General features: G+C 40.4%; 2 protein-coding genes across 4 annotated transcripts in view; one reads left to right on the forward strand and one right to left on the reverse strand.

The window, feature by feature from the left end:
- Positions 1 to 14910, forward strand: LOC146565853 (von Willebrand factor A domain-containing protein 7-like). Its single transcript, XM_085289264.1, has 16 exons — positions 1 to 9; positions 2449 to 2639; positions 2727 to 2999; positions 3096 to 3189; positions 3320 to 3454; positions 5094 to 5280; positions 5363 to 5538; positions 5667 to 5779; positions 5872 to 5988; positions 6212 to 6406; positions 6495 to 6627; positions 7008 to 7157; positions 9640 to 9732; positions 9820 to 10091; positions 10204 to 10497; positions 13209 to 14910. Exons 2-16 carry the CDS (start codon positions 2457 to 2459, stop codon positions 13614 to 13616), a joined length of 2823 nt encoding a protein of 940 aa, XP_085145390.1. The 5' UTR covers positions 1 to 9; positions 2449 to 2456; the 3' UTR covers positions 13617 to 14910.
- The window catches only part of coro6 (coronin 6), a 14200-nt gene continuing 2970 nt past the window's right edge, over positions 14904 to 26133 (reverse strand). For 2 of the 3 annotated variants that reach the window (XM_085289267.1, XM_085289265.1), the window contains exons 2-11: positions 25924 to 26123; positions 23346 to 23468; positions 20027 to 20156; positions 19700 to 19878; positions 18985 to 19104; positions 18773 to 18877; positions 18515 to 18660; positions 17411 to 17468; positions 16723 to 16950; positions 14904 to 16240 (exon numbers count right to left, since the gene is read on the reverse strand). In XM_085289267.1, the coding sequence (XP_085145393.1) occupies positions 16118 to 16240; positions 16723 to 16950; positions 17411 to 17468; positions 18515 to 18660; positions 18773 to 18877; positions 18985 to 19104; positions 19700 to 19878; positions 20027 to 20156; positions 23346 to 23468; positions 25924 to 26121 (1410 nt within the window). In that variant the 5' untranslated portion in view covers positions 26122 to 26123 and the 3' untranslated portion in view covers positions 14904 to 16117. The other variant, XM_085289266.1, reaches the window with a different exon arrangement.

Consider the following 26133-nt stretch of genomic DNA (forward strand, 5'->3'; position numbering starts at 1 on the left):
AGCAACAAGGTCAGTAATCCTTTAACTCATTGTTGGCGAAACATCTGAAAGATAGAGGCTTGATTTTAGTAGCTGTTGTAGCAGCATAAAAATGTGGCAGAAGTATTTCTGAGATGGTGTTATTATTATTGATTTATTATAACATTTTAGAATAATTTGGCATTTTTGAGTGTTTGAGTCAGAGTTTAACTATTTGAATTACTGCTTTAATTTCAACATTTATATAGAATTGAATTTAAAGAGAATTCAATAAAAATAGTTTATTGCCAGAATAGTATATTGAGAACTTAACGCTTTAACTAAAATAATTGCCAGAAAGTTCTCATTTGTGTTTAGACAACCTCTGACAATTAAAAAAAAATTCTTATCATACACGTCTTCCGAGGAGGAAGCAGAGTCTGGGGATGAGGGGAATGACCCGTCAATTTCCGGAGGCGAGGTCACTGAGGCAGTTAAACAACTCCTTGGTGGCAGAGCCCCTGGTGTTGATGAGGTCCGCCCCGAGTTCCTGAAGGCTCTGGACGTTGTAGGGCTGTCCTGGTTGACACGCCTCTACAATGTTGCGTGGAGATCAGGGGCAGTACCTGTGGACTGGCAGACCGGGGTGGTGGTCCCCATCTTTAAGAAGGGGGACCGGAGGGTGTGTTCCAACTACAGGGGGATCACACTCCTCAGCCTCCCTGGGAAAGTCTATGCCTGTCACGGTCTGGAGGGCAGACCGTGGGGATGTGGGGAAAGGAGGACCCAAAACGCAGACTCTGCGATGCAAACAGTGCTCTTTATTTACAGTGGAAAGCTGTAAACACAATAACTCCCCGTTGCTCCCTCGAACCCCATGTGCGTGCTTCCCTCCGACGTCTGTGCTCGTGCTCGTGTTCCCCGCTGTTGTGTTACTGCACAGCCTGTGCGTGCTGCCCTTCTGGTCCCTCGTTTCACCTGCAGGACAATACAGAAGCAGCCGTTAAACACTGAACCCGCGCGCGCACACACACAAGATCCGCACTTCCTAATGCTACACACTGACTTGGAGTCTTAGCTTAATGATCCCGCGCCGGTGGGAGCTCCAACTCTCTCCTAAGTAGCTCCCCCGACGAGCCCTGATCACCAACAGGTGTGGCATGAACTTCAGGTGTGGCCAGTCCTTCCGCAGGGCCACACCCCTCAGGCCTGCAGGTGGCTGAGCTCCATCCTCCAGCCACACCCGCAGACATACACACCCATACCCTGCCTATACATATGAGTGGGACACAGACTAACACAGCACAGTGCAGAAAAACACACACATCACCAAAATAATAATAACAACAATATCAACGGGAGGTGAGTCAAAACTGCTCACGGACCCCGAGTCCTCCAGAGCTGGGTCCGTGACAATGCCAGGGTGCTGGAAAGGAGAGTTCGTCCGCTAGTCGAACCTCGGATACAGGAGGAACAATGCGGTTTTCGTCCTGGTCGCGGAACACTGGACCAGCTCTCTATCCTTTCAAGGATACTTGAAGGTGCATGGGAGTTTGCCCAACCAGTCTACATGTGTTTTGTGGACTTGGAGAAGGCATTCGACCGTGGCCCTCAGGGTGTCCTGTGGGAGGTGCTGCGGGAGTATGGGGTGTCTGGCCCATTGCTACGGGCCATTCGATCCCTGTACAACCGTTGCAAGAGCTTGGTTCGCATTGCCGGCAATAAGTCGGACTCGTTCCCGGTGGGTGATGGGCTCCGCCAGGGCTGCCCTTTGTCACCGATTCTGTTCATAATTTTTATGGACAGGATTTCTAGGCGCAGCCAAGTGGCGGAGGGCTTTCGCTTCGGTGGCCTCAGAATCTCATCTCTGCTTTTCGCGGATGATGTGGTTCTGTTGGCTTCATCGGGTGAAGGCCTCCAGCTCGCACTGGAACGGTTCGCATGTTCCACTGGGAGGAGGCCCCGGGGCCGATCCAGGACACGCTGGAGAGATTATATCTCTCGGCTAGCCTGGGAACGCCTTGGTGTTCCACCGGATAAGCTGGGGGAGGTGGCTGGGGAGAGGGAGGTCTGGATAAAGCGGATGAAGATGGATGGACGGATGGATTCTTATCATATTTGTGAAAAATATGATAAAAACGAACAAAAAAAAAAACGCACACTGACGATGTAGAAGTCTCAAAAAACTCATGTTTTAAATATGATACACTGGGCATTAAAGGATTAAAAGATTCCTTCTTTTCTTCTTATTAAAATAGACAAGTGCTTCAGAGGATCGCTGTGACTTTGTTCTCATTGTTGTTTAATCCTACTGTACAGTTTGAGATGTACAATTCAGCATTTATTCTAATAAATGCTCAGGTTGATGAGATTGATGGTGACAGTTGTGATTCCTAAAAATCAGCATATCCAAAAATATTTACTTTTAACCTGTATGCATCATACGCCTGTAATTACATGTTTATGTTGCCACTTCATGTTGTGTGACAGGTGGAGCAATGAAGTCTGTGTGGCCGTCTGCATTGTTGCTCTCGCTTCTTTGCACTGGAGCTCTGGGTTTTGACATTCTGCCAGGCAGTTCTCTGACTCACCTGGACATCACTCTGCAGGCCCTGTTTAATGTGACTGTGCAGGTGTGCCGAGCATTTGCTAAGGCTGAAGGGACAGACTTCATTTTCCCTGTAAGAACTCAAATCATTGAAGTTAAATGAACAGAAACAAGGATTTTTAAAACAGTAATGTCAACATGATTTCCTTTGTGTGTTTAGGCACAGCCTTTCACCATACAGGGTGTTGCTACGGCCTGTGGTGCACCTCAGTCATCTAAAACTTTCGTTCGGTCCATTCTGCACATCATATACAGGAATGTGCGTGTGGACATCCGCTATGCCTTGAATGCCAGCTTCCACTTTGATGATGAGATGTTTGTTCAAGGAAAGAAAATCATCATAGAGGGAATACAGGCGGTCAAAGCAAGCAACAAGCTGGAGAATTATGAGGCAGCGAGGCAGAACTTGGGAGAAATTCTGCATCCTTTGCAGGTATTTATCATTACTTACTGCTGTTTAAAAACAACAACAAAAAACCAAACAAAAACAGAGTAAAATAATAACCCTATTTTTTTTCATCGCTTGGAGGATTTCTACAGTCACAGCAACTGGGTAGAACTGGGAGAAAAAAGCCCCAACTCCAATCTAATCAAATCTGGCGCCAGCATTGGTAACATAGCAGGTAAAGAGATAGTATGATGAGATGCCCGTACTGACATACAGATTATACAGATAAAACTATCATTCAATCTCAGAGTAGAAAGATTTAAAAAACAAGGCCATAATTTAAATGCTGATTTACATGTTCCCAGCTAGGAGCAGGGCGACCTGCCGCAGCTGTGACGGCAACAACTGCAGCAACAACATTTTGGAGGATATCATAGCGGAGAAGATCCTGACATCTGGATACTTTAGTCTCACGCCTGTATTTGCATTGAAACCAAAGGGTAAGGGCTTCGCTCTTCTACAAAACCATCATTGTTTTCCCACACTCAGAAGAGGCTTCACATGTCACTGATTTTCCTGAGATTTACCTAAAACCTACATACTAAAATCTATTTTAACTCTACTATTACTTATTCTTCTAATCCCACTTCACTGCATTTGAAATTGCAGTTACAGCACTTTTTAATGGCTTTTTAACCCACATTTGTCTTGACAGTTACAATTACTTTGAAGTTTTATCAGCTCATCTGGCTAAACGATCAGTGAGCTCATGCTGTGGCGATGCATGTCTCATCATTGGTCCACAATTCACAAAAATTGCTCCTCCTCCTCCAGTATTGGTCATTAATTGCATGCACAATGTCCTCAAGGTCAAAGCCACATTTGTCCTTTCACTGGCACTTTGAAAAGACAAATGTGACACTTCTTGCAGTTTCGCTAAATTCTCGTCCACCTGACGTACTGACCGGTTCAAATTATTCATACTTACAGGACAGGACGGTTTATCATGAGTGAATGAAAAAACTCATTTAAATGATGTCAGCATACTGTAAACTATACTCAGTTTATAAAGAGTCAAAGCAGTATTTAAAAATAGCTGTATTTAAATGGGCAAATACGATTGCACCATTATGATCCAATAAAATATCACCGACAGCAGCCATCACTCTGCTCTTCAGATTGTGTGAGTTTTTGAATGGAAAAAACAGACTTTAGTTATTGGTTCTTGCACATGAGAGATAAACCAACATCCTTGTGAAATAACATAAAAAAGTATCCTTTAAATAGTATTTCATTAGTACACGTTACTTAAGTTAAAATATGAAACAAAAAAAGTGCCTTTAAAACCTGTCTCATCCAAAATCACAGTGTCAGTAAAACACAATCACAGTTTCTTGAGGATGATTTGAAATAAACAGCAGCCGTTCACTCTGAGATTTTCCACCCCCTCCTCTTATGGACAAAAGGAATATTATTCATCCTGGCCTTCAGTTGTTGCTTTAGAGTTTATCACACTGAGTCAGAGTACTGCACATCCAACTGACACACAGCTTACTGTATGTCCTCAAAGGATCCATCAGATAAATCAACTGAAAAACTTTTTCTAACTGCTGCAGAGACACCAAAGCAATGGTGTAAAAGTAATTCCAGTTCATGAACCAAGTCGCACATTGCATAACAACCCTTTTTTTTTATTATCATGTGTTAAATGTGAGGATCCAAAAGCAGATTCACAGGGAGGAGGAGTTACAGAGAAAACACACCATTTTACTGAGACCAGAATACAAACAAAAAACAGAAAATAAAATTAAGAACTCCAACTTACAGAACCTAAACTGGGTAATTAACACTGGTGGTGGTAGCCACAAGGGATAGGTGAACAGACACTCTGGCAAAGAAGAAGCTGAGACAGCAATAATAAATTAGGGTGTTCAGGGGGAGTGGAAACAGCTGAGACTTATTAAAGAAATGAGACTGGGGAAGAACAAAAATCATATACTAAGCAGACAGGCCAAAAGCTTACCAAGACAAAAGAGGAAGTCAGCTTCAGTGAAACAAGCCCTTAAATACACAAGTTAAAAGGAAAAAGAGCTGTGTTTAAGTATTCATCATTCCTCTCTCGCAATATTTGCTGAACAGGAAAATGCAGTCATGGAGGGGCAGTTGATCAGACAAGTAAGATCGAGCCTATAGGTGGGATCAACAAAGACAAAGAGAGTTCCAGCCATGGGTATCTCCACACTCAAGCTGCAAACATTGCAATAGCTGCAACAAGTGAGCTTCTAGAGGACATTCGGGGGGCTGCTGGTGACAGACCATTCTTGCGGTACAAACGCTCTGTGTGTTTCAGTTCATTGTGGTGCAGAAGTTCATTTTATCATTTATCTCTCTCCATCTCCTTCCCCCAGGATGATGGGTCTCTTTAAAGGATCCAGTAAGGCTCTTTGTTTTGTCATCGACACCACAAGCAGCATGAAAGATGACATTGCAACAGTGAAAAATGTCACTTCCACTATAATCAACCGTGATGTGGGAACAGCCAATGAGCCCTCGCTGTACATTCTTGTACCATTTAATGATCCAGGTAGGATCTCTGAGATGCTACGAATTTCTTTTCTGAATGTTCTGAAATGTTACTGTTCTGTCCAATTCATAAGGTGACAATGGACAATAGTAGTATATATATTGACTTTGACTCATGTCATCAAACAGGCTTCGGACCACTGACAAAGACAACAAACTCAGCAGTTTTCCAGAATGCGATTGATTCTCTTGTAGCCACCGGTGGAGGAGATCCACCGGAGATGAGTCTCTCAGGGCTTCAGGTGAAGTGATATATGTTCTGTAATTTTAAAAGCTCGATGCATGTTTGTTGTTTTACCTAAAACTATTATTCAAAGCGGTTTTCCTCACACAGCTGGCTTTAAGCGCTGCTCCATCAAATTCTGAGATCTTCCTCTTCACGGACGCAGCCGCTAAAGACAAAAACCTGAAGAGCACAGTGATCGCACTCATAGAGAGGACCCAGTCGGTGGTATGTAGTAGTTTAAGAATATAACACACTTATCTTAATGATGATTACATTTTTAAACGTCATTGAAACAGGGATGGGCATGTTTTGCTACAAGCAGATGTATAAATAAAGTAGTGTAATGGTCGTATTTTACCTTCTTTCTTTTTTTTAACTCAGTCTAATTGTTTGTAAAGGCTTTATGATTTGGTTAAGCTTGTTTTCATACACCTTTTTTTCTTCTCAGGTCAATTTTATGATAACTGACACATCATCAGTCAACAGTCGGAAGCGGCGTGCTCCATCCAATAGGATAGCAGAAGCTGACGCTCAGCTGTACAGAGATCTGGCTCAGGCTTCAGGAGGCCAAGCTATCGAAATCACAAAGAGTCAACTTCCTCAGGCCACAGCCATCATAAAGGAGTCCTCCAACGCCTCTCTGGTAATTTCACAAACATCTCACTACTGGCTGGATTTGTCATTTCAAAGATTTCAGCTCTTTAATGTAAGTGCTTACTGTAATGTTCCAGGTGACCCTTCTTCAAGCAGCCAGGAACCCAGGAAAGGCTGAAAGCTTCACTTTTATGATTGATGACTCGGTAACAAATCCTACAGTTTACATTACTGGGGAATCCATCACTTTTACTCTCATTAGCCCCACAGGTATGCTATTCTGAAGGACTGTGGAAAAATTGAATTGAAATTTTTTATTTCAGTCAACTTGTTGTTGTTGTTGTTGACTGAAATAAAAAAGAGTTTTTACTATTCGTCGGTCATGACGTCATTTCTGAGCCTGCCCAACAAAGCAGTGGCAGTCTATACTGTCCCCTACATTCTGTTTACACAGTAGTCAAATTCAGATTTTGCCTCATTTTTGAACAAAACAGCATTTATCATGGTGATAAATGCTGTTTTGTTACATAAATATTGATAAAGATGTTTAAAACTACTAAATGCAGTAACCCTAATTTTTGATGTTAAAAAAATTATCATTTAATAATAAATTCCTAAAAATAGTCTGTTTTCTATCTGTGTTCTAACAGGTGAATCTCAGGATAGCAGTGACACAATGGGGTCACTGATCATTACATCCCAGTCTGTGGGAAACTTCTGGTCCCTGCAGCTAAAAAAACAAACTGGAAAATGGGAAATGAGAATGGTGTCAAGTAACCCCTACACTCTGAAGGTCATAGGTGAGACTGTCAGTCGATACTTTTGTTTCTTATCCCTGGGGCCTTGAGGTATAGGTTTGAATGAACTAATAAGCTGTCAGAATGGATGTACTAAATTACCATTACAACAAAGTTTTTAATAAAAACGAATAGAGTTTGCATCTATTTGATGTCTGGCGTTGTAGATAGGAAAGCAGAAAGGTAGGGGGATAACATGCAAGCAGTTTTAGATGGGTCTAAAACCAAACACTTGCATCATCTTCTGTATCATAAGTAACTGGCTCAACCGGGTGAGCTATGACAACCCCTAAAAGGATCTCTTAAAATATGATTGGCATGTCCTGTCCTGTCTGAGCCAAGTTCAGTTCAGTTACCTCTCACCTGAGTGGAAACGTTGTTAAAAGTGAATGTTTCTCCCTTTGTTTCCAAACTATAATTGCACTGTTATTAGTGTTCACATCCTGTAGCTGTGTTTTGTGTAAAAACATGAATTTATTTTGTTATTTGACTAATAATGCTATATCCTAGGAGATGGTGAACATTTCTAGCACACTTGCTATGATGCCAGCACATGTGCAGGGAATGCTCACAGTAACAATACAGGTTAGACATACCTGCATTATTACAGTTAGCATGTCAGTAACATGGCATCTTCATGTATCTCATATTTTGTTAATGAATGAAAGGAAAAAAATCTAAAATACTTAGATTTTATCAGCCAGAGTAGAGCAATGCAGAGAATCTATTGTATGTATATTTGAACAACAGAAAACCAGAAATGGTTTTGCTATTGATTCACTAGAACTAAGCCAATTCTATTATTTAAAAAGTTCTTTAAGGGCTTTTTGATTTCACATAAAACAAAGTACTGGCAATGACAATGAAATTCCAGTGGTCCATGTGTTGTATAGGTCAAAAGATTACACTTTTACACTATGAAAACTGCTACATTCAAGCACAGACATTCGCTTGGTGCTAATTTCCATCCATGTATATGGATGAAGACTCCTTTACCAGTGGTTCAAACCTAGAACCGTCTGCTATGAGGTGGCCACAGTACCATCATGCTGCCCGGCTGTTATATAAGCTAACTTAAGATACTAATCTAACTACACTATCAAGCTTTAAATTTAGCATGTTCGTGTTCTGCTGTAATTAGTTTATTCTATGCTAAATTAATATTGTTTTACCAGTTGATGTATAAAAATAAGTAATTCAGAAAAAATATTAGATTATTTTACAAGCTAAACTTTAAGCTTACAAGCTTAAAAGTCTTTCCAAAACTAAAATAATCTCATGGCTTAGAGTCCAAATTCCTGTAAATTTTGTATGTTGCTACTAGATTAGTGGAGCATGAAGGGCTGCTAGCGTTAGCAATGTTAGCATGTTAGCTTTAACACATTATCGGGCGAAGAGCAGAAGATGCGTCTCTCCACCAGTGGATACTCTGTGAGGATCCATTTCACTGCTGTGTTCCTTAAAATTCTTTGCCAGAAATGTTGAGAGAGTGAATATGAAGGCAAAATAGCCTCATGAAAGATCTCATACTTATTTAAAAAGTTTCCTTGGCAGCACAGGTCTTTGGGCAGCCTAGAAAAACGTAAGTAGTCTGTGAGGATTTATTTTCGTTGTCTTAAAGGCTAAATGGAAATGCTAATGACTCAACATATTCAAACACCAACAGGAAGTGGAAATAGAAAGAGGAAAAGGAACTATATTTTTAAAAGTCTGAATAAAAACAAAATTCTGTATTCTTAATTCCTGGTTCTTGAATCTATTCACTATGCTTTAGATTTCATTTTTAAATTATTAAAAAGGTTTTTTGAAGTTTTAATTCAAACTCTTTATTATTGTTAGTGTTTAGTTTTTCCATAAATCCATCCTATTTGAACCTCTTTTTTATGGATTTATATATCCATCCATTCGCTTCCGCTTATCCTTTCCAGGGGCGCTGGAGCCTATCCCAGCTGTCATGGGGCGAGAGGCGGGGTACACCCTGGACAGGTCGCCAGTCTGTCGCAGGGCCAACACACAGGGACAAACAACCATTCGCTCTCACATTCACTCGCACATTCACACCTAGTGGCAATTTGGATTATCCAATTAACCTATCCCCACAAGCTGCATGTCTTTGGACGGTGGGAGGAAGCCGGAGTACCCGCGCAAACATGGGGAGAACATGCAAACTCCACACAGAAAGACCCCGGCCTGATGGTGGAATTGAACTCAGGACCTTCTTGCTGTGCGGCAACAGTGCTAACCACCGTGCCACCGTGCTGCCCGATTTATATATCATTTAGAATAAAAAAAAAAAGTCTTTAATTTTATTTTAATCATATAATAGTTAGAATTTATTTAGATATTATGTTATTTGTAAGTATTTGTCGTATTCAGAATTATCAGTTCATGAAATGCATTATTTCCATTGCCATTAGTCTCCAGGCCCTCCATATATTTGACTTTTTTCGTTTTTTTTTTTTTTTTACCCCCTCATCATTTTTAGGTCAGAGTCCTATCGACTTCTTCTTTGACTTAGTGGTGGTGTCACAGGGCCCTTTTGGAGGATTTGATACCCTGGCGACACGTCCCAGTGCTGGTAAAGGCAACTGTTAAGACTTGGTGATCTGCAGATATAACATACCATTAAAACATTAGACGTAATGAATTGACTTTTTCTTGAAAGGTGGCAATGGTAGCCTGTTGATGTCTTTAACGGGGAGTGACACTGCCACGGTGACAGAAGTCACTCTGGTTGGATCATCTGGGTCAGAGGTGATTAAAGGAGTCTTGGTGCCGCAGAGCAATGCAAGCATCTTGGTTCTGGTTGACAAGTTTCCATCAGAGGACTTTGAGGTGCAGGTGAAGGGACAAGCTGATAGTTTCACCTCCAAGGCTTTAATACTCTTCCAGAGACAGTCACCAACCAACTTCAGATCATCAAATCTGACGATAAATGTGAGCTGCAATCCACGACTTGTTTTGTGACACAAAAGCATCAAATCAAACATGGAAAAACATGCAGCAGCTCAAATAAGTATCTCTATAAATGTACTCTCTCTTTGTAAAGGCTAATCCAGAGACCATCATAGTACCCGGAACGCTATTTTCTGTGCCCTTCACTCTGATGACGAGTGGAACAGGTGGAAACTTCACAATTCGATCCACCAACAGCAGAGGGTTCGACTCTACATTTCCAACCAGTATGTTCCTGGAGCCTGGAATCACTAATAATGGCACAGTGACCCTCTCAGCACCTCTGAATACCACATCTGGAACTGATGTCACCCTGGCCATTGAGGCCGAGGCTCCTGGGGGCACAGACAGTAACTACATTGTGTTGCGCTTCTCCGTTCTTAACACGGTAATACTATAACTGTAAACTTTTTGTTTTAAGCTTTTTGGGTATTTCTTTTTTTTATTATTATCTCTTTTATTGGGACAGCTGTTGAACATAGCAGTAGTTTACCTTTTTACACTTTCTTTGCTGTCACATTTTAACTTATAATTGAAAAATAAAGAAGACAAAAAAAGAAGAGAAAAGAAAAGAAGAAGAGAGAAAAAAAAACTAGGGTTAGGAGGCAGCAGGGCAGGAAGGTTTACGTAGTACTCAGGGTTGTAACATCATATACAAAATCACACCTCATATGCTTAACATAGTCTGTCCATTTAGACCATATTCCGTAGAAGGTATCTCTCTGAAGTTTAAGAGAAAATGACATTTTTTCCATCGTATAGATCTCTTGTACAGAATGTATCCAGTCTTCTATCATTGGTGGTTCAGGCTTAAGCCATCTTCTCGTAAGAGGCTTTTTACTTGCGGCCAGAAGGATATACAGGAGTCTTCTGTCATTGGAATTCAGTTTATCCACTGGTGCATTGCACAAAAATATGGTCTCAAAAGTTGAAGGAAAAACAAATGAAAAAACATTTTGTAAATGATCATGGATTAGAGACCAATACTGGCGAATAACTTTACAGTCCCAAAAGATGTGGAAATGGTTCGCTCCGTCTCCCCCACATCTCCAACATTTATCACCAATTCCTCGATATCTTTGTTGAGCAGGGGTAATGAAAAATCTCATAATGCTTTTCCAGCAAAATTCACGCCAAACATTAGACCCAGTGGTAGCCCACTGTATCTTGCATGCGTGAGCCCAACACTTCTCTGTAATTGTCAAATTACCCTCCTATTCCCACTTCGCTTTAATATACAGAGTGCTGTCGTTTTTACACCGCTGGATGCTGTTATATAATTTAGAAATAATTTTACTTTGCACTTCAGATTTGATTAGTAATAAGAATGTTTCTACAAATTGTAATTCGTTTAGGTTCACTTTTAAGTTTTGATTAAAATAATTTCTGATCTGTAGATATCTAAAAAAATCATCTGATCCCAAGTCATGTTTACTCCTTAAAGATTCAAAGCTTTGAAATGCACCCTTATAGACAAATGAATAATAATTAGTTATTCCTTTTGAAATCCAGTTTTTGAATCTATTATCATATTGATTTGGAGTAAAATCTGAATCATATGCACACCATCTTAAAACCTTAGAGGCATTTTCCAAACCACCAATTTTTATTACTTCTTTCCAAGCAGATATCCTTATTTGTAGTATAGGTTTATCTGCCATATGTATTTTATTCTGCAAGTTTATGTCCGATATTAAAGCTGAAACTGGTATTTCTTTTACTATTGTTCCTTCAACATCTTTCCATCCGGCGGTGTAGTTTGGACAACAGAGACAAATCAGCGGTCTTAACTGAGCTGCACAATAATATTCTCGTAGACAGGGAAGCCCACGACCTCCCTTTTCTTTCTTTAATTGGAGCGTTTTATATTTAACTCTAGCTTTTTTCCCATTCCAGATGTATTTTGACAATGTTCTATCCCATGCCGCAAACTGTTTTTGTGGTATGGCAATCGGTAGAGACTGAAACAAATACAGCAGTCGGGGAAGAATATTTAATCTGATTGATTCAATCCTGGAGTGTAGGTCCAGAAATGGAATAGCGTTCCATCTTTGTATATCTGATTTTATAGATTCATTTAGAGGGGCATAGTTGACATTGAACATTTTGGTGAAGTCACGATGTATTACCACCCCTAAATACATAATGCTATCTGCATCCCATTTCCATTTATAACGATTCTTAATTTCAACTGGTGGTTCATAGTTTAAAGTTAATACCTGCGTTTTATTTATATTGACCTTATATCCCGATAAAGAACCATACTGTGATAGTGCTTCCATGAGATGGGGGAGTGCCTGTGAGGGACAGGTTAATGTTAAAAGTAAGTTGTCATCAAATAATGCTAATTTCTGTTCCCCTCCTGGCATTCGTACTCCTGTTATATGCTGATTCTGCCTAATCCACTGACTTAGTGGTTCTATAAACAAAGCAAAAAGCAGCGGTGAAATGCAGCAACCCTGTCGTGTCCCTCGTTCCAATATAAATTATTCGGTGAGGTCCCCATTGATTTTGATTTTAGCTGTTGGTTTGTTGTATAACTCTGAGATAATATCAATTATAGATGTATCAAAATTAAACTTCTCAAGCACTTTGTATAAAAAGGACCATCTCACTGAGTCAAATGCCTTCTCGGCATCTAAGCTTAACACTAAGGTCTCTAATTTTTGTTTGTCAACTTGCCGCAATATGTGCAAAACCTTTCTGATGTTGTCCCTGGCCTGATTGGGCGATAGTTGCTACATTCTAATTTATCTTTTCCTTCTTTTGGTATAATGGAAATCATTGCTTCCCTCCATGAAGGAGGGATAATTTTCTTTTCCATTACCCCTTTTTGGGTATTTCATGAAAAATCATTAATAAAAAGAATTGTTGGGAAAAAAAAGTCAATTGTAATAAATTTTATCATCTCTGTTCGTTAAACTACAGGCCTGAAGGTTTTTTTATGCTTAGCTAACCTGCTGTGCACCAACTAAAATCACTTTAAGCCAATCATAAGTAACAAAGAAACACATTTCTATAGAGCAAATATTGAGGAAGTTGCAGTTCCTTTAGATTCAGGCTTTTTGCTGACTTCATGCATTTTCCTTCCCCTTTTAGGTGACCGATTTCAAGGCACCAGTGTGTGAGCAGCTCAGCCTGCAGACCAACTGCTCTGTTAACTGCAGCATGAGGATGTGGGAGGTCTCTAGCCGGGTGACTGATGGAGCTGATGGGACGGGCGTTGATCTTGTCACCCTCAAGCAAGGAAACGGGACCATAAACACCACCCTGGATTCAAGCAATGAGAACATAACACTGGTGTACTACAGCGCATCCTGCTGTTCACCTGACATGGAGATAGAGGTTGTGGATCGCGTGGGTAATGTAGCCACCTGCTCCTACAGCGGAAGGCAAGGTACAATATCTCCTGTCTCTGAAGCCACAAAGCTCACTTGGTCGCCCTTATTTTGTCTCAGCATTGTGATTGTGGGACTCCACATTCTGACAAAAATGGGCATCCAGTGACTCCATGTCAGTGTGGTACAGCTATAATTTATGTATGTCAATATATATGTATAAGTTATATCAGTTCTATTTTTGACATTTAACTACTACTAGTATATTGGCTACTGTGGTATGGAGGCACTTACAAAAACTGATGCCTTGAAATATATTACAGCACTGTGCACAACCATTATGCCACCTCTAATTTCTTTAAAATCTGCTTACTTTCTTCTATTTCACTTGTATCAAGTAGTCCTGATCAATACTTCTCCAGACGTTCTGAAGTTTTTCTTCGGACATTGGGTGCCTTTTCACTCTTTTTCAGTCCAGTCCAGTCCATGTACCTGATCATTTTCATAATAATGTTCTTTCTGGTCAGTTTACACTGACCTATGAGTCAATGAAACATAAGAAAGGCAGCTAGCTCAAAGCAGACATCCTATCAAAGAATTTAAAACCCTTTATTACAACACAACCTTTTGCAAAAACACAGAATTTGATCTCACTTTTTTAGCCAAATCTACAAAAAAAAATGCCAGAGATATCACAGTTTGTCAAGTTGTGCACCAGCAAGTTGAGCTACGAGAATTAACTGAGATGGAAAGAATAACACAACAGAAAAAGACAGCAATCATGAATTGGCCTCCCCGGAGACCAGACCTGAACATTATTGAAGCATTTTGGGATCCTGTTCGCAGAAAACGGAACAAAAGGCAGCCAACATCCAAAGAAGAGCATTGAATGTCTTTCCAGAAGTCTGCAGAACTGTTCCTGAAGACTACTTAAAGGAATTAGCAGAAAGCCTGCCTAAGAGAGTCCTTAGGGTCTAGTAAAGTGCTATACAAATACATGCCATTTACCATTTTACCAGTTCAGGCTGTGTTATGTTGACACATAGTTCGTTTTCATAGCAAAATATTATGAAATGAGTCAGTGGCTCAAGACGTTTACAGTACTGTATATATTTCCATAATTACGCATAAAAACATTATTCATCCATGTTATGTCTTTTTGGGGGGATTTTGATCATACATACAGCTTCATATCTTAAACCACTGATTTCTCAGCTAATATGGGAACTGATTTTTGATTGAAACTTGACGTATTTAATTCTGTCTATCTGTTATGAAGCTAATGCTCTTCTTAATTTATCATGCTCTAATTTGTACTGCTCAGTTTCCACATTTTCACAGTTTGTGAGAGTTTAAAAAAAGGTAAAAACAGGTGTTTTGGAAGCTCTTTGGATGGAAATTTAAAAAAAATGTTAATGGTGGAAATGGGGCAACAAGAAATGAACAAGTCAAGCAGTAAAAAAAAAACCCACTTTTTATTGTTGTCATAATGTGTCTAATGTATAACCTTTACACAACAAAACGTTTCTCTTTTCACATTTTGCTACATTTTCTTCTCCTGTTTCCTTTTATCACTATTTACATATTGAAAATTTTTCTGAGCATTATTTAAATAAACTGGTCATCTGCGACACAGGGGGTTGAAATGCTGAAATGTGTCCTTGTTTGTTTGTGTGGCTTTTTGTGAGTGTTTAGTGATGGTGCGAGCATGTCCACTGCAGCATCCCGATTCCAAGCCAGCCCGTGCACACTCTCACGCCGCTTCGAGGGTCTCCTGCATTAACTTTCTAAACTGATTTAGTTTTGGTGAGGTCACGAGGCCCTCGACATGAGTGCACAACGATCACAGGTCAGCACGTGTTTTGTGTAGGAAACAGGAAACAAATCCCCATAAATACTATGAGTTCTGTCGTTTGACATGAACTAGCTCTGTAATACGGCATGTGATGGTCTTAGCATGTGCGTAGCACAGCAAACACAAATAAAAGAATGAACGTGAATTCAAGCTTCAAAAAAGGATCTTCTAAAGTAATGTTTATTTGTGCTTTTCATGTTTTTAACTTTTTTCCTGACCTTAAGAAAGGTTGTTTTAATTTCTGCAGCTGAATCAGAACAGGCAGCTTAAGCCAGCTGAGGAATGATCTTAATTCACTCTATGTGAAGACTGTATTAATCAATCCAGATCCTGATTTGAGGGGAAATGTCTCTGTTAATGTTTCTTCTTAACTTCGAGACCCGTGACTCCACATGCAGTGGGAGGATGTGTGGGCAGGTTTGAAGCGGGCCTGTATTTTTTATAGAAGCAAATTATAAAAGTCTTGCGCTTGCATTTTTTTTAAATCTGTTTTCTACATTTTCTTTTTTCTCTAATAGAAACCTTTTTTTTATCCCTTTAACCCAACTTACACTCTCAAACTTACAGTGCCTTCACACAAACATCACCTCCGTCCTTTTCGCTGTAAAATTGTGACTATCCCAAAAAATATCCTGCAGTAGAATGAAAGGTAAAACCGGGATAAAGATTTTATAGAATCAACCATCGAAAGGGGTACAGATGCAATTTCCTCAAATCTGTCGAATGGTCACTTGTACACATTCATAAGCATTCACAAGAGTGAATCCTCGTCAATAATATTCAGACCAGTTCTTCAGACCATGTTTACATGCACATCAGGCACTGCCATTGGTGTACTGGGAAAGCTTATTCTCCAGGTCACAGATTCTCTTCTCCTGAGACAACACTGTGGCCTTCAGATTCTGAATCTCTTCCAGTAACCTCTCAAGCAGCTGAGGCTGGAAAGGAGAAGAGGGGAGACAAGTGTGCAGAAGGATAAAAGGGAAACAGAAAGGAAAAAAGACTGTGATAAGAAGGTGAAATTAAGGAAAATGTTTGAAGAATAGGTTAAGGAAGATGACTAGGACTAGAGGAAATCAATGAAAACAGGTGAAAGCTTTGAACAAAAAAGGTTGTGGGCAGATGGAATTACAAGAGAAAAGAAAACAGAAAAGGGTTGAAACAGAGTCACTTTTTGTTATTGTTGTTGTTTTCTTTTCTTTCTTTCTTTCTTTCTTTTTTTTTTTTACCAACAGTCAGATTACAGGACTAAGAAATCATTCAACTGTGCTGTACATGGTTATACATAAGATGTATAAAAATACATCCAGGCTTTGGGAGCCTATAATGTGAATGCAGATTAGTAGAGAGGAGTCATCTTATACAGCTAAATTAATGTTGAAAATAGTTCATGTGCAGGAGGTGCAGGAAGTGGGCTTACCGGCAGGCTGTTGGTGTCCAAAGTGGACATGCTGCGTCGGGTGGTGGGTCTGGAGTCCAGGACGTTCTTCTTCACCACTTTGAGCTCTCTGCTCTTCGGCGGCACGTAGCCCTGCCTCATGGACACCAGGATGGGATCTTCATCTCGGCCATCAAGCCACTCCTCGGGTTCCATGGCGGGCTCGGGTCCTGCTGTGTCTGGGTACAGATCATCTTGAAAGAGGTCCGACTGTGCAACAGGGAAGATCAAGGGGACAACAGAGACGTTTGTGTGAAGTAAAAAGTAAAGCTGCAAGTTCATCCCTAATATCAAACATGTGTATTTGTCCTCCACTGGATAGCATCAGAAACAATCCACAAACACTGGGAGCAGTGTGTCGAAGAAGCCTTTCGTTGCACTAAACTACAGCTAAGAACCAATCACTGTGCAGAAGGAAGCCTCACAAGGTGCTCGTGGCAGGATGTAAACATTAATGGTTTTCCATTCAGCTGAACTGTATTCAAATGAAACTGCAGCGACAAAGGTTGATTCGTGTTTGAGTTTTAAGGAGCCAGATAGAAGTGTGGTGTGACAAGTCCAGGATTTCTGTTTCGATAAAGTATAAGACTGATATCTTCATCTTGCACCATTGTCAAAGTCAAACACAGCAGAGCATGAAGACCATAATGGAAGGGTGAGTCAGGCTTACTTTTCTGGGCACTGTCATTGTGATGGGCTCACATTTCTTGTCAAGCAGCTTATACAACCTGATAAGATGAGAAAAGAGGACACGGCCACAAGTTATCACAGTTGTCGTTGTACGTATTTTTAAATGTCTGTCTATAAGAACTGAATAATCAATCTCACCTGCAATCAGTAAGTCACATAATTGTTTATCACATATGGAGATGTATATGAGAACTATATGGAAAAAGGACTACTTTTGCAGCTTTCTGCAAAGACATAAACTATCATTTCTGATATTTAGAAATGTCCATGTCAGAGAGTTTATGGTTCATGAGCATTTAGCAGTGTTTAGAGAATACAAAGCATTCAGTGGTGAAGCTTTTAAGGTGAACAAAATGGAAATTTCCAATATGAACACTTGTGCTAAGTAGAAAATTAATGGACCAAATTGTCTGCAATAATAACTGATGTAATAACTACTGCATATTTGTTTCATTTATCTGAAGGCTAAAATGGCAACACATCCATTAAATCAGTGGAATCACTAAAACATGAAAAGGGCTGTGAATCGCTGCTGCAGATATGCCCAAATATAGTCGTGTGACTATTTATTCTTTGACATCTTGTGATATTGATTTTCAAAAACTAGATTTCAAACAGGACCAAAGATTACTATTTCAATCTGCGAGCACACGAGCGCAGGCATTACCAAAATACTAAAGACAAAGTAAAAAGGCCCAAAAAGGAGAAGCTGAGATGGAGGTGGGTTGCAAAGCAGTTTGCAGAGACAACAGCAACTGTAGGGACGCTGGAGAAGCTGAAACTTTTATAGCAAACTTTATAGTGGTCTGGTACTTATACAGTTATTTTCTAGTCTACCTGAGCACTTAAGGCATTTTTAAATATAATTCCTAAAAGAATTTAGTTTTTGGTTTTATATACCTAAGTGTGTTGACCTCATGATGACACTGACACTCCAGTGGATGCATTAGGGGTAACTTTAGGCTAGTATCTTGCCCAAGGATACAACCCAGTCAACCTCCAGCTGAACCACAGCTGGCTCATTCACCTTCTTACACGGTTAAGTTGCACTCAAGTTGAAATCACTGCAAGATCAGCATCTTACCTGGCAATCTCACATTTGCTGACATCAACACCTCTTTTGGGCATGAAGCCCATCCCTCTCTGGGGCTCCTTGCTGCTGAAGGTGTTGAGGTAGTGAACATACGGTGGTTCCTCTGTGATTTCAAAGTACCGGACACTGCTGTCCCCCTAAACACACACACATGAACAAGTGTAAAAACAAGTGTGACTGTGTTAGCATTAAGGCTGATAATACATCTACAATTAAGTGTAAAAATAAGTCACAGTTATATGTCCGTACCTTTCCACAGAGGTAGACCATATTTGCATCTGGATCGTAATAAGGTAACAATACTCCATTACTTGTGTCCAACTCCAAAAGTGCAATAGGTTCCTCAAAATTTGTCTGTGGACAATAACAAGCTGTGAGGAAAACTGACAGGTTTCTGTGTAGATTCATATTATAGTGTGTATATTTTTACAGCCACTCTGTGAAATGTAGTCATTTGTTACCGGGTCCCAGAGGCCGAGCTCTCTCTGACTCATCCTGGTGAATCCTGTAGTGAAGATGTTTCCATCTCTGGTGAAGATTGCTCTCATTGGCCTGATGCCCTCATGTGGAGCCAGACGTTCCTGTTGGTCAGCAGAGAAACAGACATTAGTAACATAACTACAACAATGTAAGAGCTAAAGATTTCAAGTTAATCCTTATTTTCTGTCTCTGTGCCTGTTTAATGAAAGTTTGTGTTTCACTGTTTCCTGAAGTCAAGTAATTATATGGAGCTAATATATTCTTGAACAATAAGAAAAATAAAAATATAGTCACCAGAATAATTGTGCTAATTATTTATAATAATATATACCAATAATATATTTTGAGACAGCTTCTGCATTATATTAGTTTATACTGTGAAACAGTATACTTTTTACATGATTTCTTAGTTTTTTGCATATTTGTCTCACATGAAACTAACACAGCCTTTGATGAAAAGAACACTAACACCAACAGTCAAACACGGTGGTGGTAGTGTGATGGTCTGGGGCTGCTTTGCTGCCTCAGGACCTCAACAATTTGCTGTGCTTTCACATGAGCTTAAACAGGCTATTCAGCCCCTCCAATGTGGTTGAATTAAAACAATTATGCAAAAACAAATGAGCCAAAATTCCTCCAAAGCGGTGGGAAAGCCTTTTTGCCAAGACGAGCCATCTGTAATTTCTACTCACGCACCGCCACCACTTCTCTTTTGCGGGGATCACAGACACGCAGACGTCGATCCTTACAGGTGGTGCAAAACAAGCTGCCGTTACGGTTCCAGCTGACGCTGTAGATGAGGTCTGGATGGTCGTCCATGGAGATGAGGGGTTCACCTGTCCCCACGTTCCAGATAATTATCAGGTTGTCACTGCCTGGAGGGTGATGGAGTCGAAACACAGATAGACATCCTATTCAGGTTTTGTTGTAATTTACTGTCACATAGGGGGCCCAAAAAAAGATATGAAGGATGTCATGAAAACATAAGAGGACACTGGAGGTTTGTGTGTTTCTGTGTCCTGCCTGCAGTGAGTAGTATGTTGCGTGCGGTGGGGTGCCAGCTGACAATGCCGACTCGTTTGGAGTGTCCCTCCAAGACCACCACCGGGTCTGACAGGGGGCGGGTCAAAGCGTGATCTGGAATTTGCCACACCTGGAGACGACACAGACACAGCAATGACGTGAGTTGTCCAAAAATATTATTAGAAGTCATTCAAAATTTGACATCAGCAGAATAAAATACATTTCTGTCTGCATCTCAGGAGGAAGATGTCTGCATCACAACACTAATAAACTAAAATAAAATAAAATAAAATAAAATAAAGAAAGTTGTCCTGCAATAGAGAATCAACAACATCTGGCATTACGTGTAATATCGGAGCCTTTCTGCTTTGTTTCTCTTCTTTTCACTTACACGTGACAGAATTTTTGGTATTAAATTCACTGCCACAGATTTATTGTGGAGCTCACTCATTTTAATTGAACCATAACTCTACTGACTGTTATTACAGAGTTATATTTATGTTGCCTCACAGCCATCTATTAAAGCTTACACCTGTGTGCAGCTCCAGTACACTGACGACTGTGCAGATAATCGGAAAGGGTTTCCCTTAATGAAACTGTTTGTGCTTTACCTGCTGCTATTCGTTAGAAGATAATTCAGATTATCTATAAAAAGCTGAACTGCTGCCAGACTTTATCTGTTGGTAGATATTGCGTTGGCCCATGTCTGTTCACATGGGCTATTTAGTTGCACTCAACCAAAGCCTGCTCAAACATAACTGATCAAAAGTAGCGGGACGAAACATTCAGAAAGGTTCCAGTGCCAAAGATCTCTCACTTGCTGAGCTGATCTAAATACAATACTGAGGTAGTGGCTGTTTAAACCATAAACATATCCATAATCAATACATAAAGCATTATTTTATCAAGCCCAAACGTGGCTAAAACTCTCACTATTGGGCTACTGAGTCACAAAAACTTCAATTCTCAATTCATCTGCTTTATTTAAAAGCAGCTGCTCGTGTCAATGGACATTAGAACACACAATACATTATTCTCAGTACATATTCAGTTTGTTGGAACTGGGTCTTTACAGTTACAACACACAGCTGTTTAAGGCACATATGTTCAAGAAGTCGCGCACAAACACAGACCCATACTCACGACTCAAATGAGCCTGCGAGATGACACAATGACGAGTCTCTGTGAACTTGACGGAATGACATCACAGCTCACAGCAGCTGCACACGTCTGTCTGAGTGCCGGACACAAACAGAGCTCACAAAGGCAAACACACGGCACTCAAACAGCATCGGAGCAGCTGCTGCCACAAGAGAAGCCACGATTCAATCACTCGATCGCGCAAAGATTCCTGCAATGTCACTATGAACAAGTGGGTGACTTTTGGTCTCCGTGACAACTGTGCTGGTGCACACATGCTGAGACATGTTGTCATTATACAATCCAGAAAAAGGTGCAAAGGGCACATGTATAACTAATGTACAATATATATTATCTAAATATATAGTTTATATGTTTTATTCTACCTCAAACTACTTCAGCCATAGGAATTAGGAGGGTAAGTAGCATCCAGGCAGTGCTTATCAAATGCACTCGGTGATCAGCAAGTGTGAACGCCTCTAAAAAGCAGAAGTTTGGAGCAATCGGTGTGTGTTAACATGGGGTGCTGGAGCCTATCCCAGCTGTCATAGGGCGAGAGGCGGGGTACACCATGGACAGGTTGCCAGTCTGTCACAAGGCTAACACACAGAGACAGACAAGCATTCACACCTATGGGCAATTTGGATTAATCAGTTAACCTATCCCCACAAACTGAATGTCTTTGGATGGTGGGAGGAAGCCGGAGTACCCGGAGGGAACGCATGCAAACACAATTTATGTATCTTAAACCTGAATATATTTGTTTGATTGCGGATTGGATAAAAGAAGACATCAGATGATGTTGCCCTGAGGGAATTTTTGTGAGCTCAAACAGATTTCCATATCAAGGCCAGAAATATTTCCTATCTGCTGTCCAAATCAAGATCACCCAGAAATTATCTTTGGAGTGTCATTTTTGCGTCAGTGGAGCAGCTCATCACACTGTGAACACTTAACCCGGTTCTCATCTCGTGCTTTTAGAGCAGCTTACAGCTCTTCACATACTGTAAGTAATTACTGCCTTTTACTAGTGTGGATTTTGTCCCAGAAATAACAGTTTAACACTTTGTCTGACCGCAGCTCGGCCAGGAAACACTGTGGTCCAGGGAATTATCCAGACATTAACTAGTCTTATCTGAAGAGCTGAAGCCTGTTTATATCTAAATTAACTCCAGAACAAGGACCACAAATATGCATTATTTATTTTAACACAGTCTTAGAAGAAATTTGAAACAGCGCAGGAATGCTGAATAGTAAAATTAGCTGGGACACACAAAATGTCATGGATTATAAAATGTTAAAAAAAAAAACAGCTGCTATAATGGGTTTAAAGGATGTATAACCTTGTTTAGTTTCACATCAAGTGCTTTCATAACAGGCAAGTATCATGGCACAGAAATATAAAGACCTCACAGTGACCCCTGCTGACTGAACTCAGTCATGAGACATCTGCAGTGTATCACAAACACCTCTAAAACTCTTCTGGTTTCCGTCTGCCATCCTAAACTCAGCAACAACAATAATGTAAGATGAGAATGCAAAGTGTGTTTACAAAGCCCCAGCTGCTAAACAATATGGAAAAGGTAAGCCACATAATCAGTAAGGTGACGTGATTTTAACACATTAAAATCCCATTCCTGCTGATGTGAGGTGATCAGCACCAGATGGAGCAGGACATGATCGCAGATACCGATACTTTAACTATTTTCCATATTTCTTGCTCACGTCTCCTTATTTCCTGCATGTTTGACGAGAGTTTTGCCCGATATGATAGGATACTGATAGGAAAATACTTGACAACAAGCAGGGAAACAGGTCATGAGGAAGCTGTCGTATTGTGGATGCCATAGGTTTGTAGATGCATTACAGCAATGAAGCCGGTCACAGGCAGAATGCTTTGATCAGCCTTACAAAATATCATGCGTGGCCTGATGGAGAGATAGAGATGACGCAGAGCAGGTGGGTGGAGATGCAGACAGGTAGACGCACTGACGCGTAGACTGGTTCTCTTAACTTGTTGTTCATTTAAGAAGCAGGAAGACGTGACAAACTCAAGCTGTGAAGACCTCTATGACTGCTATCTGAGTCACTGAATAACAAACTCCTCCACATGCATCTGCAACTTGTCTCTCCCACCCACACACACACACACACACACACACACACACACACATATTACCATTGCAGTGCAGTCCTCCGAACAACTGGCCAGGATATTGTCGTCATGAGGGCACCAATCGATATCCAGGACGGGTCCAGAGTGACCAATCACCAGCGGGTAGTTCTTATCCACACGACCTGTCTGCAACACAGAGGACTGAGTTAGGACTGTGTTTGTATAACGGGTCACCATTAATAATCAATATTCATTCATTTCTTTAAAAAAGGTCAAAATAACAGCCTTAAGCCCAGTCAGACATCAGCACAGCTAGGTTAAAAAATTAAAACAACTATTTTCCCTCAATGTGAAACAGTCCTGGAATAATTAGCTTAAAAGTTAATTCTTGATCTCAGACATAGTGGGTATAACCATGAGGTCCGTTTTAATAGCTGCTCTCCAGATTTTTACCATCTTCCTCAGTGGAAGACTCTTAGTTTTCAAGAATAAGTAGATGTTATATGTGAGATCAAGAGCTGTGATGGGCCAAGAGATTTTTGTTCAGGTCTATTTCCTGATACATAAACTCATAGAATTGAAATAGGGTGTACTTTATTCTTCAGATGACTGTACATGACTGAGATTTAGTTGGATATATTTGGAGAGCTCCTTTTAAGCTAATATAGATTGGAAATGGGCAACCGTTTGAGAAAACATATTTAATACCATCAAATATTTTTCTCAAAGGTGTATTTCTGATCTTAAGTGAACCAGATGTGGCAGGAAGAACCTTTTGAAACTTGTCTCAAAAGCAGATGTTTGAAGACAACCCAATGTTCCCATGTTCCCTGTTCCCATGGTTCCTTTCATGTGAACATGTGTATCAGCTCTTAGATATAACTCCGTCCTGACACACACTCAGTCACACTCCAAGAGTGGTGTATTTATAGCCGAGTGACGAGGCGTTGAAAGGGGAGTTTTTAATGTGGCCTGTTGGGGACTCAGTGGGGGGAAGAGGAGGATGGAGAGCACATTGGTGTGTATTAATAGCGCGTCTGTTCACCGTGACTCCAGTAAATAATCATGTCCATTCCCTTAGTGCCTCAAAAAAACCTCTGCATTGCTTTGTGTCCTGCTGCTCTTTTTTATTAATTAGCACCTCTGAGATGCTGAAGAATCCCACCGGGTATGACCTTATTACACCCACATACTGTTTATGTTTTCTTCTTAAATCTCGGAAATGTAAAAACCGGTCGCTTAACCTTTTGTAGTCGAGCTGAAATACTAACCTTTGTGTAAGCTTAAAACACGAAGTCCAATTTTCCCCCCAAATTTCTAGACTGGATAATGTTAACTTGTTCTTGTAACTCTGGGCAGTGATTGGCTGTGTAGTTCAGTTTAATTTCTGCAGTCTTATTACAACAGTGTGAAGTGCGCTGAGCTCGAGCATGAACTCTCACCACGTTAGATGTAAATCAAAGGTGGATGTTACATCACGCTGAAATAAAACCCAAATCCAAATATATTTATCCAACTTAGCCCTGAAAATGAATTAAACACATTTCACTAACCAATATCAGGATCACTGGGTCACTTTTACCCTCCCAGTAAAATATTCACACAAGTTAACTACATTTCTGGTGTCAGCTTGCACTGTTAGCATCACGTCTAAGAAAAGCAGCTGATTTCTTATGAATTGCATGTCTCAAAGGATCAAACACTGACTCTTCTGTGTATTTCAAAATAATTACTGGACCACAGGACAAAGGAATTTGCCAAAAACCTTGCCGTATACAAGCAACACTTCAGCTCCTAGCGAAAGCTAAATACTACCAGACAGTCTTTTACTGAGACTAACACTCATGAATGAAAGTCCACCTCTGATCACTGTGCTTCAGCAACACTGAGAAACAAAAACAAAGTGTATAAGCTGTTTGTAGTTTGCCGTTTCTGCTGTTTTTAAGATCTAATTCTGAGTGTTCTTCTTTAAGGATACTATTTATTGGATGGCTGGATTTCCTGCTGTAAAAGTTGTGTATTTAAACTTTAGGCAAAATTACACACATCAAAAACAGTGTCCACACTCATTTAAGCAGTGCTTTCACTTAACAATGCCAATTCACGTACACCAACATCCAGAAAAGCACCAGATATGCACTTCTTTTTCTTTTCTTCCTCTTATAGAGCAATAATAGTCTGCTGTTTCTCTTTTAAAACACAGACAAACACGTAATAAAAGTATATCTGCTTGCAACACGCACACAAACACCACTCAGCAGCTCAACGACCATAAATAGCTCGATATAAATAGAAAGAAAGAGCCAGTTGATCAGCCAGAGTTCATCTAATGTAGATCATGAATATCTGTACATGATTTAATGTCAGTCATTTAGATACTCCTGCAGATCAGCATGAGACATGTAGAGCCATGCTGTCAATGTTCCTAGAAATCCTTTTTCCCAGAACAGAGCTTATTACAGTCACACTTTCATTTACACTCTACATCACACGGAGAAGCAAATGAGGTGCTATTAATTTTTATTGTGATTTATTGGAACGCTGGTCGACTGAGAATTGATTCAAGCACAAAAAAGCTAAAAACATGTCAGATATTTGAGTGTTACATTTGAATCCCTCCAACCCTCTGACCTTTACTGACCTTAGAAAGGGGCAGGACCAGAAACGCTCCTCCTCCACTGGATTCAACGATGACTGCCAAGAACTTTGGATTGACGGCGCAGAAGGAGCTGTCCCATGTCACCTTGGACACACGAATGTCATCGTAACCCTGCTCAGCCTTTACCGCCTGGCCGAAGACGTGACGAAACTTGCTCTGCCGCACGATGCTGCGACTCATGGCTGAGGAAAG

Source organism: Mchenga conophoros, linkage group LG10 (genome assembly GCF_057382185.1).
Source record: "Mchenga conophoros isolate Kocher_MC1m ecotype Shallow Benthic linkage group LG10, M_conophoros_male_GT1.1, whole genome shotgun sequence".
Classification (NCBI taxonomy): domain Eukaryota; kingdom Metazoa; phylum Chordata; class Actinopteri; order Cichliformes; family Cichlidae; genus Mchenga; species Mchenga conophoros.